At 40.1% G+C, this 19884-nt stretch overlaps 1 protein-coding gene across 1 annotated transcript; it reads left to right on the plus strand.

Moving 5' to 3' along the window:
• Positions 1-7875: 7875 nt before the first annotated feature.
• On the plus strand, positions 7876-12349 carry LOC311509491 (uncharacterized protein). Its single transcript, XM_084574733.1, has 5 exons — positions 7876-8381; positions 8461-9036; positions 9495-9997; positions 11140-11178; positions 11925-12349. Exons 2-5 carry the CDS (start codon positions 8965-8967, stop codon positions 12070-12072), a joined length of 762 nt encoding a protein of 253 aa, XP_084430859.1. The 5' UTR covers positions 7876-8381; positions 8461-8964; the 3' UTR covers positions 12073-12349.
• The last annotated feature ends 7535 nt before the right edge of the window (positions 12350-19884 follow it).

A 19884-nucleotide genomic window follows, 5' to 3' on the forward strand; every position in this document is an offset into this window, starting at 1 on the left:
TTACTATTCTGCGTCACCATGGTTACCGGAGTTATAGCACCTCAGTAGTTGCTGTGCTCCACTAACCTACATTTAATTTACAAATTAAATGCCAGATTCAAAACACTCCGACAATGATTCCAAGTATACTTGCAAAGTTATGGCAAAATAGCTTAAAAACAGCAAAGTCAAGGTTTTGGACGTTTAAACAGCAGAAAAAAAGGGTGAGGATGGTGAGCGAAAGAACACCATGTAAACCAGGAAGCAGAGGGGTGGCAGCATCATGTTGCTGCTGAAAGGACTGGTGAACTCTATAAAGAAAACAGATGGCCTCATGCAATCATCCATTGATCCACTGAAGCAACATCTCAAGACATCAGTCAGGAAGTTAAAGCTTGGCCACAAACAGGTCTTCCAAAACACAATACAAAGTCAAGATATTGGATTCGCCATCACAAGGCCCTGACCTCAATCCAATAGAACATTTGCGGCCAGAACTGAATAAATGTGTTTAAGCAAGGAGGCCTACAAACCTTGCATCTGTTCTGTCATATAGTTGTCAGATGTATTGATAATGATCGTAACTGTTCTTTGATGGAATAATACAACCTATCCAAAGGTTCTTACTGTGTTAATTATACCGATCATCAGCCATTACATTAAAACCACCAACCTGTGGAGTGAATAACACAGATGAACTCATTATGACGTAATGTTCTTCTGGGAGACCTGGGTCCTGGCATTTATGTGGATTTTAATTTGAAAACATATCACAACCTGAACATTGTTGCAGACCAAGCACACCTCTATGTCAAAAACAAGAGGGTGTTGCTTGCACCCTGGTGCCATGTGTTCCCCAGATAAGCAACCGGCCATCCACATGATTTAAAAGAAAACATCAAAGCGCTGTTGTTTGATGATGTTTGCAGGCCACCTTCTTCCATTAGGCCTACGCCTTTTATAGGTGCTTTCAGCAGTGAATGGGTTTCAGCATGACTTGTCTGGAGCAACACAGCCACAAACATCATCACAAACTGTGATAAAATGTGTGTTCTGACACCTTTCTATCAGAACCAGCATGAACTTTTTCAGCAATTTGAGCTGCAGTAGCTCATCTATTGTACTGGCAGACTGCAGACTGGGACCACCCCACAAGACCTGCAGTTTTGCTGAAAAACATACAAGCATACGTGAGAAAATTAAATAAAATTGCAGGACATACATTGCCTACAGTGTTTAGTATCCTGCAGTGCTTATATAAATGCCTTCAAGACAAGGTTCCAGGCTTTTGTTAGTTTAAGATTTTGAACATGCTGGAAATAAAACTACAGCTAGAGTTTTTTGAGAAGATGTTTCATCCGAGTATCTTCTTCAGTTGTAAGGGGCTGGTAGAAAGTCCCTTAGTCTGATTTCATGCATATTGCAGCGATGAATCAGTGATATAATTGAACAAGTAGCTAAAAATAGAGAGTATATCTTCCCCTATACTGCTTTGCCCTCTGTTTCCCTTTTCATCTCCTTCTAGAGGTTTCTTTCCAGACATCTTCAAGTCAAGCAATGAGGGCCACATAGCTCCAGATTTACTTTTTTGGTAATTAAATTAATATCAAGAGAACTTGTTACGAACATACTGTTAAGAAAGGTGGTCCCCTCATTGTGTATCTCTAACACAGCACTGCTTAGATCTATTCAATACTGATTGATTGAAGACAGAAGGTTTCACCACAGACAGGATGTGGAAGGCCTTACCACTTCCTGACACTTCTTGACGATGGTATTAAACAAAAAGGCACCAAGTGAAAAACAAAGACCTCCACAATGACATGATGTAAATGCAAACAAAGTGATTACACAACGATATAAAGGTGTTCAACACACCTAGAAAAAGACCACAAATGACTACGCATGACACACAAAGTGACCACACAAATATACATAATGACCAAAAAAGTTACAAAGACCACAAACATGAACAAAGGTAAAAAAAAATTTAAAAAAAAACCTACACAGACACACACAATGACCCAAAAGTTGTGCAAAACTAAAAGAAACAAAACTATGTACTAATATACAAAATGGCCAAGAATTATGCTTCATGATACAAAGAGGGATAAATGGACTAAAGACAGATACAAGATAGACATAAAGACCCACAAAACAGACAGACACGGAGTCACAATGCACATATTCATGTCAATTATGGCGGATTATGTCGTGGACATAAAAGCATATGAGCAGCAACACAGTGAAAACCTAAGCACATATAGCAGAAATGGCGTTCCCAGTTGCCCATGTCCTGTAAGCACTGTGTCTTTTGATTAACTGAGATGCAGCTCATCTGCCACTATGCATGAACATCTGGGCAGCATAATAACTCTTCTTCTTATCTGCAGGAATCCAGCAGTAAAAAGTGAAGCCTGCGCATCAAAGGGCAAAACCAGGAGAGCCCCGTAAATCCCATGCTGCCTAAAATCACTGATGACTGTGTTGCTGGATGGCAAGAATTGAACATATCTCTGTGTTAACCACACATTTAGGCCACGTATGACTGTAACTGAAAGACATATTGCAGGACATGAAACGAAAGCAAAACCATAATATCAGTTAATGGAATTTCTTGTTGAAGCTTGAGACCTTTATATGAAGCAAAGTGAAACTCGGCCTGCATTGTTGGCAGGATCCAATGAGAGGTATGTGAACAGGGCACACCTTTAAAATGTCTATAATTTTTAAAGTAAATATTTTCAGTACTCCGTACATGAGGAGGTGGTCAGACTCATATGTGAAATTTTTGATTTATAAAAGCAGATTTATGTTGATGTTTGCAGAACCAAATGGCTGCACGTTTCAACAGTGAATTTTAGAAGCACCTAAGATATTTAGTATTTTTTTATAAGTTCAGGGTTGGAAAACTATGAACCAATTCATGCAACTGAAATGAAGAAAAGTTTTCTGTTTTTGGTTGTAGTAGCTGGTGGCACTGCATGTAAAGTACTTTGTGTTTACTCCATGCAAACAAGATGCTTAGAACCTTGCAATGATATACTTCTTCCATATTCTTGTGAAGACAGCCAGTTCAGTGACATCAACAGGGATGCCAACAGAGTGGCGCTGGAAAAAAAGTAAACAAAAAGAAATAAGTTTATGTCTACGTTGCTGGTTAGATGACTCTCTAACACGAACACCTTTTTTTTATCGTCACAGAGGTACAAGAACAGCTATTGTTTCTCTTTTGATAGAGACAGAGATGAGCTGATGGCAGGGGCTAGGGGCTAACCTAGGTCAAACACATTCAGAACATAAGGTGATCCACATACAGTGTTGCTTAAAAGTATATGCACCCAAAGTACCTACATTTCTTAATAAAAATGATTCCAAATATAAGCTGATTTTAATCCAGAGAGACGTACGTTAACAGGACACACCTTTTTAATGTCTATAATTTTTAAAGTAAATATATTCAGTACTCCTGTTTGCTGAACCAAACGGCCGCACATTTCAAGTGTTGTGATCGTGAAGCACCTAAGACATTTAGTATTTTTTATAAGTTCAGGGTTGGAATACTATGAACCAATTCATGCAACTGAAATGACGCAAAGTTTTCGGTTGTTGGTCGTAATTGTCGGTGGCACTGCAAGAAAAGTACTTTGTGTTTACTACAAACAAGATGCAAAACTGAGATGGGGAGAATGTAAATGTACCTGTCAAACCAGAACATGTTAGCACACAATCCTGCGCAGGATGCTACTTTAAGTGGTAAAATACAGCTTCTTTATTCTTATGAACATAGCCAGTCCAGTGACATAACAGGATGCCAACAATCAGCTCCCATTCCTGGTAGATGACTGTGTGACATGAATGTGGTATTTTTACTGTTTATAACAATCAGGTCCATAATAATAGCAGCACTCTTACATCTAAAGAAGCTGGTGAGTAAATCATCACAGAGGTACAAGAATGGCTATTGTTTCTCTTTTGATAAAGATGAGCTTCAGGTGATATAGGTTAAATACATTCACAACAAATGATGATCCACATATAGTGCTGCTTAAAGGAATATATGATATCAAAGTTTTTACATTTCTTCATAAAAATGATTCCAAATATAAGTGGCTTTTAACCCAAGTTCTATTACTTGCTTATGCAGGAAAATTAGCCAATATTACAATATTATCTGTTTCATTTGTTTGATTGGTTCTCTTTGTCTGCTTTCTGGACTTGTGTGAAAATCTGCTGATAGCATCTTGGCCTCTGGCTGCTTTCATCAGTCGGCAGATGGCATGCTAGGTCGCGGCGTCTACCTCAGCAGAAATCTGGAGAAAGCGAGCCGCGACCCCATTGATCACCCCGAGCATGACAGGGTCGTCATTAGGGTTTCAGTCAACGTGGGAAAAGTGATTGCCATCAATCGTCAAAACCACCCATATCAGAAGACCTGGCATGACTACGGATACGACACTGCCTGGGTGCCACCCAACTGTAAGATGGTGAAGAGCGGCTTGGAGGAGAATTGTGGCTGGGATCCCAAACGAATCAAGATCCAGAAGGCCATCAGACCAATCCCAATCCAGCACCACCCCTCTGGATATGCACACAGCTACATGTAAACTCCATGAGCAGTTAAAAATATTTTTTTTTATGTTCAGATATATTTTTATATATTTGGATAATGAATAAATGACAATCTATTTTAAAACTGTGTCACTGTAACATGGAAAATAAACAAGTCAGAAATCTGAGTTGAAGCGTCTGCTGTCATTCTGATACAATGAAGATGAATGAAAAGAATGAAAAGATCAGATCCCTACATGGCATGTAGGTCCTCAAACCATAAAACTAGTCCAAAACAAGTGAAATCAAATGTGTACAGAAGAGAACAGATGCCATTTTCAGATTATATTAGATTAGATTAGATTCAGCTTTATTGTCATTGCATATAGTATGGGTATATACACAACGAAATGTAAATTGGCATCTAATCACAAGTACAGATAGCAAAAAGTGCAAAGCGTACCCAATAATAGGTAACAGGCTATGATTATTGTATTAGGTAAATTAGTGTGGGTGAGCATTGGTATATTATATCACATTTGATTACAGATCATTGCAGGTTTATTTTCTTTTTATATATTTTTTTAAAGACATAGACACAAAAGACACCTTATTGTCATTTTAGATTTACTATGAAAACATGTGTGGTGGTTCTTATTACAGCAGCACAATAAAACAAGAGCATGATTTAAAAAAAATAATTATACTCAAAAGAGGTGGTAAAAAAGTTAAAGTGAGCATAAAGTGACGTAGTAGAAACACTGTAAAATAAAATAGACAATTTATAATTAAAAAAACAAACAAAAACAACAGAGAATAAAAAAACAACTATTTATAACCAGATAAGTATCGACCCAACAGTACAAAAGTTATTGCATGTTTATTTCACAGTAGCTATTATCAGGTGTGTGTGAGGAGAGGTGGAGATGGAGGCTACAGCTCTGGAGAAGAAACTGTTCCTCATTGTATTTCTTCGTGGCTACTGTAGCTAGCTCTCTTGCTCTCTTGTGCAGGTAGTTAGCATACACAGGGTACATATCTAGGAGGTCAGTTCCCTCATCTCATTCATTCATCTTCTGTGCTTTGTTTTGCAACCTGGGCCGAATCATTTTTTCATGGTTTCTGCTGTGCAGCTGGCACACCACTGACACAGCATGCTTTCTGTGGTGTTTCTGTAGACGTTCGTCAATAGGTAAGAGGGAAGTCTGGCCTGGGTGTGCGCAGAAAATCTCCTACTGCTGCTATATGCTACTCCTATATGCTGATATTAAGTACATTGCAAACCTTGTCAAGCCAAAACTTCAAAGGAGAACCGAAAGGAGTCACAGTCTGTCTGTGGAAGAACAGGTCCTCATTGCTCTGTGCTTCTATGCATCTGGGACTTTCTACCAAGTTGTTGGTGACAATATAGGAGTGGGCAAATCAACTGTGATGTAGTGAAGGCTGTGTCAATTGCATTGGCCAGCCGGGTCAATCAGTTTGTTTCACTTCCATGCTTGCGTGTATTGTCCTGCACAACTTTCCCCCCAAGCACAATGTCCCTCTCTCCGTGATGATGTTGATGGGTTATTTCAAGGGGACAAGATCATTTTTATTTTTATTTTATTTTTACTTTACTATACTGAAAGGCTTAATTGGTAGCCCATGTCTACTTTATTTACTTTATCACTGTAACAGTTGAGCGAAATATAAATAAAAGTATATACACTAAATGATAAAAATATATTATTTGACCAATTCTAAAGTTTTCTTCCTGAAATCAACCTTGAAATCTTACCCCCTGTTGGGATCACGATAATCCTGTTTTTTTGGATCAAAGTTATCCAGATCCTACTGAAAAGTTTTGAACAACACAAACTGAAGGTTTGATCCAGATTAAAACTAGGATTGGATTCCGTGATCTAATCCGATTTCAGATTACTTCTTTCCCTTTTGAACAACCCATTTTCAAGATTTGATCCAATCCGATAACCAAAATCCGATCAGATTACCTTTGAACGACTGGCCCCAAAAAAGAACAACCTTTTTAAAAACAAAAAACAAAAAACAACGTAAAACAAAGTGATTACACAACAACATAAGATGTTCAACACACCTAGAAAGAGACCAGAAATGACTACGCAGACACACAAAGTGAAAACACAAATATACATAATGACCAAAAAAGTTACGAAGACCACAAAGATGAACAAAATGACACTAAAATAAAACTGATCAGGAAGGGTGGCTCCGTCACTGGCTGCAGTCAGGGAACATTTGAATCAGTGGTGGAGAGGAGGACTCTGAACAAACTGTGTATTGTGTGGTGGAGAGGGTGGTCAGGGTTATCCATGATTGATAACAGACAATGGAGCACCTTCTCCAGAAGACTCAGACAGCATCGTTGTCTTAAAGAAAGCTACAGGAAATCTTTCCTGCCTCAAGCCATCAGTCTATACAACTCACCATCTGTGTGTGACAGATTTGCACATGGTTGTTTGGTTATTGGTTGTAAATTCACTTCATTTAACTTTTTCTTTTTTTAATATTTACTTATTTTAATATTCACTTATTTTATAATTCTTGTAAATATTGTGCATAGTTTTTTTTTTTTTAGTTATTGTTTTAGTTTTTTTGTTATATGTATGGTGCCGAGTGCCTGTATATTGCGGCTGCAACTGTGACATTTCCCAGCTTGGGATTAATAAAGCATCTATCTATCCATCTATCGTAAATAAAACAACCTACACATACACATAAAATGACCTGAAGTGGTATAAAACAACTAAAACAAACAAAACGACACAAAGAGGGATAAATTGTCACGCCTGCCGATAGGAATTGGACACTAATTCAGTCACAAACCAAGAGCCAGTGGTTGTGGTGATTTAACCACTTTATTGTCAAGACAGAGGAAGCAGGTGGGAGAAGATTTGCAGGTCGACGGATATGGACCAGAAGCAGGTTTGTGGGGAATCCAGGGAAAGCAGGGGTGGAAATGCTGGGAGGAAGGCTGGCGGACTGGTGGAGCTGGGTGAGGATTCCGGGGAAAATACGACAGAGCAGGTGAGTAGATGATATAAGAGCTGAAGACAAGGAAGACAACAGTCAGTACTTGCAAAGGAAAACTCAGAACTATACCACAGCACTATACCATTAAAGGTTAGCAGACAATCTGGGGACAAATGGAGGAATGAATCAAGATTTAAAGACGAGGGGAGTAGTAGGCTGATGAGGCTCCATTGATTGCAGGTGTGCAGCTCCAGACCAACCTCCAGTCAGGAAACACACATAGAGAGACAGACACACCCAACAAGGAACACACAGGAAATCCTAACATGAATGTCCTAAAGACGGAAACAATATAGCCATAAAGACCCACAACACAGAGGCAGATCCAAATGACTACCAAGGTGCCCACTGAGAATCAGTCTAGTGCCAAATGGATAATGACACTGTCTGAGGTGGAGAGTGCAAAGTCAGTGTGAACCACGGAGTTACAATGCACATATTTATGTCAAATATGGCACAGTATGTTGTGGAAATTAAAGCATATGAGCAGCAACACAGTGAAAACCTAAGCACATATAGCCGAAATGGCGTTCCTAGTTGCCCATGTCCTGTAAGCACTGTGTCTTTTGATTAACTGAGATGCACCTCATCTGCCACTATGCATGAACATCTGGGCAGCATTATAACTCTTCTTCTTATCTGCAGGAATCTAGCAGTATAAAGTGAAGCCTGCGCATCAAAGGGCAAAACCAGGAGAGCCCCGTAAATCCCATGCTGCCTAAAATCACTGATGATTGTGTCACTGGATGGCAAGAATGAAACCTATCTCTGTGTTAACCACACCTTACAAATTAGGCCAGGTATGTAAATGAAAGACATTTGCATGACATGAAACGAAAGCAAAACCATAATATCAGTTAATGGAATTTCCTGTTGGAGCTTGAGGTCTTTATATAAAGCAAAGTGAGACTCAGCCTACATTGTTGGCAGGATCCAGAGAGAGGTACGTGAACAGGGCACACCTTTAAAATGTCTATAATTAGTAGTAGGACTTATGTTGCTGTTTGTAGGATCAAGCGACCACGTATTAACTGTGTTTTTCGAAGCACCTAAGATATTTACTTTTTGTACTTTTTATAAGGTCAGGGCTGGAAAACTATGAACCAATTCATGCAACTGAAAGGAAGTAGTTTTGAACAGTTTTGGTTGTAGTAGTTGGTGGCACTGCAAGAAAAGTACTTTGTGTTTGCAATGCAAACAAGATGCTTAGTATGTTATCATTCAACACAGAACCTTGCAATGATATACTTCTTTAAGTAGTGAAACATAGTTTCCTTATTCTTGTGAAGATAGTCAGTCCAGTGACATAACAGGGATGCTGACAGTGTGGTGCTGGAAAAAAGTAAACAAAAAACCAAAAGTTTATGTCTATGTTGCTGGTAGATGACTGTGTTTTTTCTACTGTTTATAGCAATTAGGTCCACAAAAAAAAATAGCAGCACTCTAAAAAAGCTGGTGAGTAAATCGTCACAGAGGTACAAGAATGGCTATTGTTTCTCTTTTGATAAAGATGAGCTTAAGGTGATAAGCTAGGTTAAATACATTCAGAACAAATGATGATCCACATACAGCGCTGCTTAAAAGTATATGCATCCAAAGTTTCTATATGTGTGCATAAAAATGATTCCAAATATAAGTGGCTTTTAACCCAAGCTCTATTACTTGCTTATGCAGGAAAATTAGCCAATATTACAATATTATTGTACCTGTTTAATCTGTTTGATTGGTTCTCTTTGTCTGCTTTCTGGACTTGTGTGAAAATCTGCTGATGTTTTAAATAATTTTTTGCAGAAATGTAGAAAATTCTGAGGGAAGCAAAGACTGTAAATGAAGGATTGTTAATGTTCATTCCTCTCATGTTGTTATTTGCAGTTATTTTACACCTTAAATCATAAAAAAGATCTTTACTCCAGAACATCATCATGAGCCAGGAGTCACAGTGCGAGTGGGCTGAAGATGACTTTCAGTCACCAGGGGCAGCACGGCTGCTCCAAGAACCCGTAAATGGCAAATCATATGTCATGTACCACGGAACCACTAGAGCCAATGCTGATAGCATCTTGGCCTCTGGCTGCTTTCGTCAGTCGGCAGATGGCATGCTAGGTCGCGGCGTCTACCTCAGCAGAGATCTGCAGAAAGCGAGCCGCTATCCTCTTGATCACCCTGAGCATGATAGGGTCGTCATTAGGGTTACGGTCAACGTAGGAAAAGTGATTGCCATCAATCGTCAAAACCACCCAAATCAGAAGACTTGGCATGACAACGGATATGACACTGCCTGGGTGCCACCCAACTGTGGGATGGTGAAGAGTGGCTTGGAGGAGAATTGTGTCTGGGATCCCAAACGAATCAAGATCCAGAAGGCCATCAGACCAACCTCAACCCAGCACTCCTCTGGATATGCACAAGGCCGGAAGTAAGGACTAGGACTTTGTGTCTTCTTTCCCATATCTATCTATCTATCTATCTATCTATCTATCTATCTATCTATCTATCTATCTATCTATCTGTCTATCTAAGGTAAATAAAACAACCTACACAGACACATAAAATGACCAGAAGTGCAAAGAGTGCAAAGTCAGTGTGAGACACGGAGTCACAATGCACATATTTATGACAATTATGGCGGATTATGTCGTGGAAATAAAAGCATATGAGCAGCAACACAATGAAAACCTAAGCACATATAGCAGAAATGGCGGTACTAGTTGCCCATGTCCTGTAAGCACTTTGTCTTTTTGATTAACTGAGATGCAACTCATCTGCCACTATGCATGAACATCTGGGCAGCATAATAACTCTTCTTCTTATCAGCAGGAATCCGGCAGTAAAAAGTTAAGTCTGCGCATCATAGGGCAAAACCAGGAGAGCCCCGTAAATCCCATGCTGCCTAAAATCACTGATGATTGTGTTGCTGGATGGCAAGAATCAAACATATCTCTGTGTTAACCACACATTTAGGCCCCATATGACTGTAACTGAAAGACATATTGCAGGACATAAAACGAAAGCAAAACCATAATGTACATTTATGGAATTTCTTGTTGAAGGTTGAAGTCTTTATATAAAGCAAAGTGAATCTCAGCCTACATTGTTGGCAAGATCCGGACAGAGGCATGTGAACAGGGCACACCTTTAAAATGTCTATAATTAGTAGTAGGATTTATATGGCTTTTTGTAGGATTTATAAATTGTCACAGAGGTACAAGAACTGATGTTGTTAGAGATGAACAAATTCAGAACATAAGATGATCCACATACAGTGCTGCTTAAAAGTATATGCAGCCAAAGTTTCTATATTGCTGCATAAAAATTATTCCAAATCTAAGTGGATTTTAATTCAAGCCCTATTACTTGTTTATCCGGGAAAATGTTCTTGTTTTTATCCAATATTACAATATTATCTGTTTCATTTGTTTGATTGGTTCTCTTTGTCTGCTTTCTGGACTTGTGTGAAAATCTGCTGAGGGAAGCTAAATATTGTTAATTTTCATTCCTGTCATGTTGTTATTTGCAGTTATTTTACACCTATAATCATAATAAACATCTTTCCTGCAGGGGCATCAGCCTAAGATGGCTGATGGAGGAGCTGAAAAGGTCTGTAACAGTCTGATGCAGTGGGTGAGAGGGGGCAGATAAGTATTAAAGTCAGCTGGTTGTAGTTGTTTCCTCTGCAGTAACAGAGTATCACCAAAAGATAACAACCTTAAAAAAATAAATTTAAAAAAAACACAAAAACAAGCTGAAACAACATTTTAGTCTTGTTTTCCTTTCCCAGTGAATGGTCCTCTAATTATCCACTATCTTATTGTCAGGGACAGATGTTAAGAAGATGTTTCCTAACGAGTCCAATTGCCCTTGTTGTGTCTTTGGTAAACCATGACCTGGATGACTGAGAACCTTTACAGACAGAAGTCAGTGTGTATTTAGCTTGTCAGGCCACAACCTTTACTAAACAGCATGCTTGTTTTTCCACCTTTTTGTTTACTTGCACATCACATCTTTGTGAGTGTACGCACACCAACACAACGCACAAAATGCTGTGTATCTACATCATATTTGTGCCACAATGGAAATTAGAAAATTACCCCGAAAGTAAAAGCTTCCCACAGCAAATACAGTGTTTTGTAATCTATCACTTTCACCGCAGTACAAAAAAAAGGTGACCCACTGAGTACTAACACAACGGGTAAGAGGAGTTATGTTTAAGCAACCATTAGCAAGTGAAGCAAAGACTGTAAATGAAGGATTGTTAATTTTAATTCACAACTTTAATTCAATTTTAAGTCATCTTGTTTGCAGTTATTTTATATCTTAAAACATAATAAACATCTTTCCTACAGGGACATCAACATGAGCCAGGGGTCACAGTACCACTGGACTGAAGATGACTTTCTGCCACCAGGGGGCCAATGGGTTTACATCAGTCCATATCATGGCTGGAGATACATCCTGCCTGGGGGCCACTGCCACCCAACTATGAGATGGTGAATAGCGGCTTGGAGGAGAATTGTTTCTGGGATCCCAAATGAATCAAGATCCAGAAGGCCATCAGACCAACCTCAACCCAGTACTCCTCTGAATATACATGAAACAACATGAGCGGTTATTAATTCATTTTTATATGTTTGGATAATGAATAAATGACAATCTATTTTAAAACTGTGTCATTGTAACATGGAAAATAAACAAGTCAGAAATCTGAGTTGAAGCGTCTGCTGTCATTCTGATACAATGATGGTGAATGAAACGAATGAAAAGAGCAGATCCCTACCTGGCATGTACGGTGGAATTAATTAAAATGTACTGTGTTTACACTTGCAGTGTATTACAGTGTCTACAGCATACGGCTGGTATGACCACAGAGAATCACCACCTAAATTGACAACTGTTAAAACAACTGGGTAATGTAGATATTTGGATGTTAACCATGAAATGAAACACAGGGATCAGATTCATTATGTACCAGGACAGTGAGATCAAACATTCAGCCATGTCCATAAAGAAATATTGTATCTGCAGCAGTAAGGACCAGGACTTTGTGTCTTCCATTTCATTATGTAAGACTTAATGACAGAAAAACTGAGGCCTGGATGCTTCCAAATAAGTCCCCAAACCATAAAACTAGTCTAAAACAAGTGAAATCAAAGATGTACAGAGGAGAACTGGTGCCATTTGCAGATTAGATTACTGTAAAATGGCCCTGCGATAGACTGGCGACCTGTCCAGGGTGTACCCCGCCTCTCGCCCGATGACAGCTGGGATAGGCTCCAGCAGACCCCCCGCAACCCTTACCAGGAATAAGCGGGTACAGAAGATGAATGAATGAATGAATTACTGTGAAATAAAATAGTGACACTTTATAATCCAAAACAAAACAAACAAAAAAACCCAACTATGTATAACCAGATAAGTATCGACCCAACAGTACAAAAGTTATTGCATGTTTGTTTCACAGTAGCTATTATCAGGTGTGTGTGAGGAGAAGTGGTGATGGAGGCTACAGCTCTGGGGAAGAAACTGTTCCTCATTGTATTTCTTCGTTGCTATTGTAGCTAGCTCTCTTGCTCTCTTGTGCAGGTGGTTATATCATACATAGGGTACATATCTGGGAGGTCAGTTTCCACTATCTTCTTCGCTTTGTTTTGCCACCTGGGCTGAGTCATTTCTAGTTTCTGCTGTGCAGCTGGCACACCACACCACTGACGCAGGATGCTTTCTGTGGTGCGTCAGTAGACGTTCGTCAGTAGCTGAGAGGGAGGTCTGGCCTGGGTGTGTGCAGAAAGTCTCCTATGTTAGCTTTAAGAAGTGAGAGGTGTTCAGGGTTCATGTGAGGTTAATGGTTATGTATATTCACAGAAACTTGATGTGGTAAACTCCACCTTCAAGAAGTTTATGTGAAGTGGGTAGTGGGTGGACATCCTAAAGTATAGCAGGACTGCTGATTTTCAGTGCATAACAATGTGAAAATGCATCATACAGCAGATAAGTATTAAAGTCAGCTGGTTGTAGTTGTTTCCTCTGCAGTAACAGAGTATCACCAAAAGATAACAACCTTAAAATAAATAAATAAATAAAAAAAAAACTGAAAAACAAGCTGAAACTACGTTTTAGTCTTGTTTTCCTTTCCCAGTGAATGGTGCTCTAATTATCCACTATCTCATTGTCAGGGACAGATGTTAAGAAGATGTTTCCTAACGAGTCCAATTGCCCTTGTTGTGTCTTTGGTAAACCATGACTGAGAACCTTTACAGACAGAAATTGTGTGTATTTAGCTTGTCAGGCCACAACCTTTACTAAACTGCATGCTTGTTTTTCCACCTTTTTGTTTACTTGCACATCACATCTTTGTGAGTGTACACAGACCAACACAACACACAAAGTGCTGTGTATCTACATCATATTTGTGCCACACTGGAAATTAGAAAATTACCCCGAAAGTAAAAGCTTCCCACAGCAAATACAGTGTTTTGTAATCTATCACTTTCACACAGCAGTACAAAAAAAAGGTGACCCTCTGAGTGCTAACACAACGGGAAAGAGGAGTTGTGTTTAAGCAGCCAGTTAAAGAAGCCATTTAGTACTGTAGGAGCCGTGCTTTATTGATAAACATTGTATCCCCAAATCACTAGGCAACAGTATTTCCTTTTGTGTTCTGACCTGAACTGGATGTTGGTGGGGTGTCAGGCAGGTTATTTGAGGTTGCTCAGGGTTGAGCCCAGGTGTTGCTGATGAATGAAGGAGCAAACTGTTTTTGACGGTGCTTGAGGGTGTTTAGCGGTTTTCTGTTATTTTTTATATATGACAAGTGGCTTCATCAAGAAATTAAATGAATATTATTATTTCAAACACAAAGAAGTTTGCGTTGGTTTATTGCCTGCTCAAGTACCAGTCAAAACAAAAGCAATCAGTGTCCAGCAGTGACTACATGACTAGGCACTACAAGTACAATGGCGCTGTCATGTGGTATTTGCTCCGACACTGGTTGGCTGGTTACAAAGGCAGGGAAGGAAACATCAATATTTTGCAGAAGCCAGCCTGGAGAAGGCCTGAGATTGGCCGAGAGCCTTTTCCCACATTCTTTCCGCTTCCAGCTTGTCTTCTGATTGGCTGGGCCACAAGACAGGATGGACATCCTTCAGGCAAAAGAAATCACCACAGACTGAAAGGACCAGCTAATGGCTATTTTTGGTGAGAGGAAATAGCTTTACTGCACATGTCAAAGTGATATTTCAAGAGCTACATTAACATATTACAGATTAAAAGGTCTATTTACATCATACACCGATCAAGCATAACATTATGTAGGTCTCCCTTGTGCCTCCAAAACAGTTCTGACTCATAAGAGAATGGACATGGGCCTTCTGATGGTGTCCTGTGGTGTCTGTCAACAGAATGTTGTTAGTGGGTTGAGGCGAGGGACCTCTGTGGATCATCCCACAGATACTTGAACAGTTTGGGATCTAGTGAATTTGTGTGTGTGTCATTGCTATGGGGTGGGGGTGCCTGGTCTGGCCTAGGTGGGTGGTACATGTCTAAGTAACATCCACACAAAAGCCAGGTCCAAAAGATTCCCAGCAGAAAATTAATTTGTAAATTTAAATTGTCACAAGACGGTCAATGTTACTTCTCATGTCAGTGGTTTTAATGTTGTGGCTGATCGGTGCACTTGTTTATAGCTTTACTAGTCTCAGTGTACAGTACTAAAACCACAATGTCAACTAGAGACATATAACATTTGAGTTTTAGTTTTTAATGTGTGTTTAAAGTTTAGGAAAATTATGACTTACGTTATGTCAGTATCATAGTATAGAGTCAAAAATAATGTTTTCTTTTAAGGAGAACCCTGAGTCTGGTTATTGATATAAATGTCAAGTCAGGGTAGACTTCCAGGGTGGTCTGTACTGACCAGCTGTGCTCAGTCCTGCATTAGATTGTTCTTCATCTCTTAGTCATCACTGAAAGTTCCAGTTAAGTAAAAAAAAACACATTGTTTTCCAACCTTGGGCTGGTTGAAATGACATTGTACATAAAAAAAAACATTGCTCTGGGTCGCCTGAGTGGAGAGAGATCAGAATTTTAAGACACACAGAAATGGAGTGAAAGTAAATGATACAATACTTTTAATGCTTTACAGCATCTACATCCACCTGGAGCAGGGATGGGCAACTGGCGGCCCGGGGGCCGCACACGGCCCGCGACCTCACTTGAAGTGGCCCTTAGATTAATTTTTGAAAATTATAAAAATGTGTCCTCTGTGCCACTGAATAAGTTGTAATGACACAGTTGGCCACTAGATGGCGCCCCTAATGCAGACGCCGCCTCGTGGATGCTTCCACTCTACCAGTGAAGAGGAGACGTTGAGCCATGGCTAAGAGGGAGGAGAGAGAAAACTTGATTGAGAAAATCGTGTCTTTCCGGATGAAAGAACATTATCCGTTCACAGAATGTAAATGCAAACCTATGTGCATTTGTGCTTAGTCTGCTTAGAGACGTTATCTGCCATGAAAGATTTCAATTTGAATCGCTGCTACAACAAAGCTAAATACGAGAAGTATACTGAAGCTGCAAGGGCTGCTATCATAGTAGACCTCAAATCAAAAGTACGCAAACAACAGCGCAAACAACTCTTTCTTAGTGTAAAAATGCACAAATAAAAAAAAAAAAAATCACAGTAAGTGGTTATTTTTTGTTTACTTCACTAAACACACACACACATATATATATATATATATATATATATATAAAAAAACAATGTCCCTCTCACCCTCTTGGGGTGGTATCTGTGTCATCCTCAAGCTCAGGTCCTCTACCAGAGGCCTGGCAGTTTGAGGGTTCTGCACAGTATCTTAGCTGTTCCTAGGACTGTGCTCTTCTGGACTGAGGCTTCTGATGTTGTTCCTGGGATCTGTTGGAGCCACTCCCCCAGTTTGGGGGTCACTGCCCCGAGTGCTCGCACTACCACGGGGACCATGCTCGCCTTGACCTTCCACATTTGTTCCAGCTGTTCTTTCAACCCTTGGTACTTTTCAACCTTTCTGTGTTCCTTCTTTCTGATGTTGGCGTCTGCTGGTATCGCCACATCTATCACCACCGCCTTCTTTTGCTGTTTGTCTATCACCACTATGTATGGTTGGTTAGCCAGGACCTGTTTGTCAGTCTGGAAGCTGAAGTCCCACAGCACCTTGGCCCTGTTGTTCTCAGCCACCTTCTGTGGTGCAGCCCATTGGGATTTGGGTAATTCTATTCCATACTGGATACAGATGTTCCCGTACACTATTTCAGCCACTTGGTTGTGTCTCTCCATGTACGTTGACCCGACGAGCATCTTACACCCTGCTATTATGTGCTGGACTCTCTCAGGGGCATCTTTGCATAGTCTGCACCTTGGGTCTGATCTACTCTTGTAGATCTTGGCCTCTATGGCACTTGTACCTAGGGCCTGTTCTTGTGCTGCCATGATCAGTGCCTCTGTGCTGTCTCTGAGTCCAGCCTTTTCCAGCCATTGGTAACCACTTCTTCAATTTGGCGGTGGTACATGCCATGTAGGGGCTTGTCCCTCCAGGTAGTCTGCTCCTCTTCCTCTGCACTCTTATTGGGTTTCTGTTGCCTGAGACATTCACTTAGCAGTTCATCCTTTGCGGCCATTTTTCTGATGTACTCTTGGATTTTTGATGTTTCATCCTGGATAGTGGCCTTGATGCTCACTAGTCCTTGGCCTCCCTCTTTCCGCTTAGTGTACAGTCTCAGAGTGCTGGATTTGGGGTGAAACCCTCCGTGCATGGTGAGGAGCTTTCTTGTCTTGATGTCTGTGGCTTCTATCACCTCCTTTCGCCAGCTTATGATCCCAGTGGGGTATCTGATGACTGGTATTGCGTACATGTTGATGGGTTGGATCTTGTTCCTGCCATTCAGCTGACTTTTCATCACCTGCCTCACTCTCTGGAAGTATTTGATTGTGGTTGACTTCCTTGCAGCTTCCTCATGGTTTCAGTAGCCTGTGGAATACCAAGGTACTTGTAGCTGTCTGGGATATCACCTATGTTGCCCTCTGGTAGGTCAACCCCTTGAGTTCTGATCATCTTGCCTCTCTTTGAGACCATCTGGCCACACTTGTCCAATCCGAATGACATCCCTATGTCGTTGCTGTAGATCCTGGTGGTGTGGATCAGTGAGTCGATTTCTCGCTCATTCCTGGCGTACAGCTTGATGTCATCCATGTAGAGCAGGTGGCTAATTGTTGCTCCACTTCGGAATTGGTGCCCGTAACCACTCTTTGTGATGATCACCCTTTATGCATGTTGCCTTTCTGTAGCTCTGTTAGCTGGCTAACTTCCCTCCGGTCCGAGCCGGTATGACTCTGTCATTTGTCTGTACTCTCATGTTCCTGAGGTAGGCCTGATACATTAAGGATATTGCCCAAGGATCCTCACTAGATGCAGTTGTATTTGCCCCTCACTGGCAGCCATTATATTACATTTGCCCCAACTGCGATTCGAACCCTGACCCCCCTTAGATAGATAGATAGATAGATAGATAGAACAAGTAGCTAAAAATAGAGGGTATATCTTCCCCTTTTACTGCTTTGCCCTCTGTTTCCCTCTTCATCTCCTTCTAGAGGTTTCTTTCCAGACATCTTCAAGTCAAGCAATGAGGGCCACATATTTACTTTTTTGGTAATTAAATTAATATCAAGAGAACTTGTTACGAACATACTGTTAACAAAGGTGGTCCCCTCATTGTGTGTCTCTAACACAGCACTGCTTTGATCTATTTAATACTGATTGATTAAAGACAGAATGTTTCACCACAGACTGATGTGGAAGGCCTTACCACTTCCTGACACTTCTTGAAGATGGTATTGAACAAAAAGGCACCAAGTGAAAAACAAAGACCTCCACAATGACATGATGTAAAAGCAAACGAAGTGATTACACAATGATATAAAGCTGTTCAACACACCTAGAAAAAGACCACAAATGACTACGCATGACACATAAAGTGACCACACAAATATACATAATGACCTAAAAAGTTACGAAGACCACAAAGATGAACAAAGGTAAAAAAAATAAAAATAAAAAAAAAACCTACACAGACACTCAAAATGACCCAAAAGTTGTACAAAACTAAAAGAAACAAAACTATGTACTAATGTACAAAATGGCCAAGATTTCATGACTTCATGATACAAAGAGGGATAAATGGACTAAAGACAGATACAAGATAGACATAAAGACCCACAACACAGACAGACACGGAGTCACAATGCACATATTCATGTCAATTATGGCGGATTATGTTGTGGAAATAAAAGCATATGAGCAGCAACACAGTGAAAACCTAAGCACATATAGCAGAAATGGCGTTCCTAGTTGCCCATGTCCTGTAGGCACTGTGTCTTTTGATTAACTGAGATGCAGCTCATCTGCCACCATGCATGAACATCTGGGCAGCATTATAACTCTTCTTCCTATCTGCAGGAATCCAGCAGTAAAAAGTGAAGCCTGCGCATCAAAGGGCAAAACCAGGAGAGCCCCGTAAATCCCATGCTGCCTAAAATCACTGATGACTGTGTTGCTGGATGGCAAGAATTGAACATATCTCTGTGTTAACCACACTTTTAGGCCATGTATGACTGTAACTGAAAGACATATTGCATGGCATGAAATGTAAGCAAAACCATGGAACTTCCTGTTGAAGCTTGAAGTGTTTATATGAAGCAAAGTGAAACTCAGCCCACATTGTTGGCAGGATCCAGAGAGGTACGTGAACAGGGCACACCTTTAAATTGTCTATTATTCTTAAAGTAAATATTTTCAGTACTCTGTGTATGAGGAGCTGGTCAGACTCGTGTGTGAAATTTTTGATTTATAAAAGCAGATTTATGTTGCTGTTTGCAGAACCAAACGGTCGCACATTTCAACAGTGAATTTTAGAAGTACCTAAGATATTTAGTATTTTCTATAAGGTCAGGGTTGTAAAACTATGAACCAATTCATGCAACTGAAGTGAAGAAAAGTTTTCTGATTTTGGTTGTAGTAGTTGGTGGCACTGCATGTAAAGTACTTTGTGTTTACTCTATGCAAACAAGATGCTTAGCATGTTAGCATTCAGCACAGAACTTTGCAATGATATACTTCTTCCTCATTCTTGTGAAGATAGCCAGTTCAGTGACATTAACAGGGATGCCAACAGAGTGGCGCTGGAAAAAAAACTAAACAAAAAACAAAAAGTTTATGTCTACGTTGCTGGTAGATGACTATCTAACATGAACACCTTTTTTTTATCGTCACAGAGGTA

The sequence above is a fragment of the Chelon labrosus genome (genome assembly GCF_963514085.1).
Source record: "Chelon labrosus genome assembly, chromosome: 3".
Classification (NCBI taxonomy): Eukaryota; Metazoa; Chordata; class Actinopteri; order Mugiliformes; family Mugilidae; genus Chelon; species Chelon labrosus.